Genomic DNA, 356 nt, shown 5'->3' with positions numbered 1-356 from the left:
TACTCTAAAACAAACCTTAAAACACTGCATCAAACTCACCAAAGGGTTTCCAGTCGCACCAATGTGAATTATTTGGATTCGGCACTGGTGGAGTCAGGTCGGTGCAGTTCTGGTTTAAGACGTTTTTTACGACCGAAATTGGTTTCCTTGAGAGGTGGTATGAACAGTAAATGAAGAAAGTGAGGACCCACATCCATATTGAATATCTGAAAGAAGAAGATCGATATCTGTTGTGATTCAGATCTTGCACTGCAAAAATATAAATACTCAATGATTGAGAGAGAGAGAGCATCACTTACTACAGGAACCAAACAGGTAAATAGGGCCTATCTTGCACTACGTGTGTGCATACAAAA

At 39.9% G+C, this 356-nt stretch overlaps 1 protein-coding gene across 1 annotated transcript in view; it reads right to left on the bottom strand.

Moving 5' to 3' along the window:
* Positions 1-16: 16 nt before the first annotated feature.
* LOC119590426 overlaps positions 17-356 on the bottom strand; it is a 23,606-nt gene continuing 23,266 nt past the window's right edge. The window contains exon 4 of the mRNA XM_037939093.1: positions 17-206. Within this exon, the coding sequence (XP_037795021.1) occupies positions 17-206 (190 nt within the window). The remainder of the gene's footprint in view (positions 207-356) is intronic.

This window comes from Penaeus monodon, chromosome 27 (genome assembly GCF_015228065.2).
Source record: "Penaeus monodon isolate SGIC_2016 chromosome 27, NSTDA_Pmon_1, whole genome shotgun sequence".
Classification (NCBI taxonomy): domain Eukaryota; kingdom Metazoa; phylum Arthropoda; class Malacostraca; order Decapoda; family Penaeidae; genus Penaeus; species Penaeus monodon.
The sequence above is the reverse complement of the archived record's forward strand: the minus strand, read 5'-3'. Positions and strand labels throughout refer to the sequence as shown.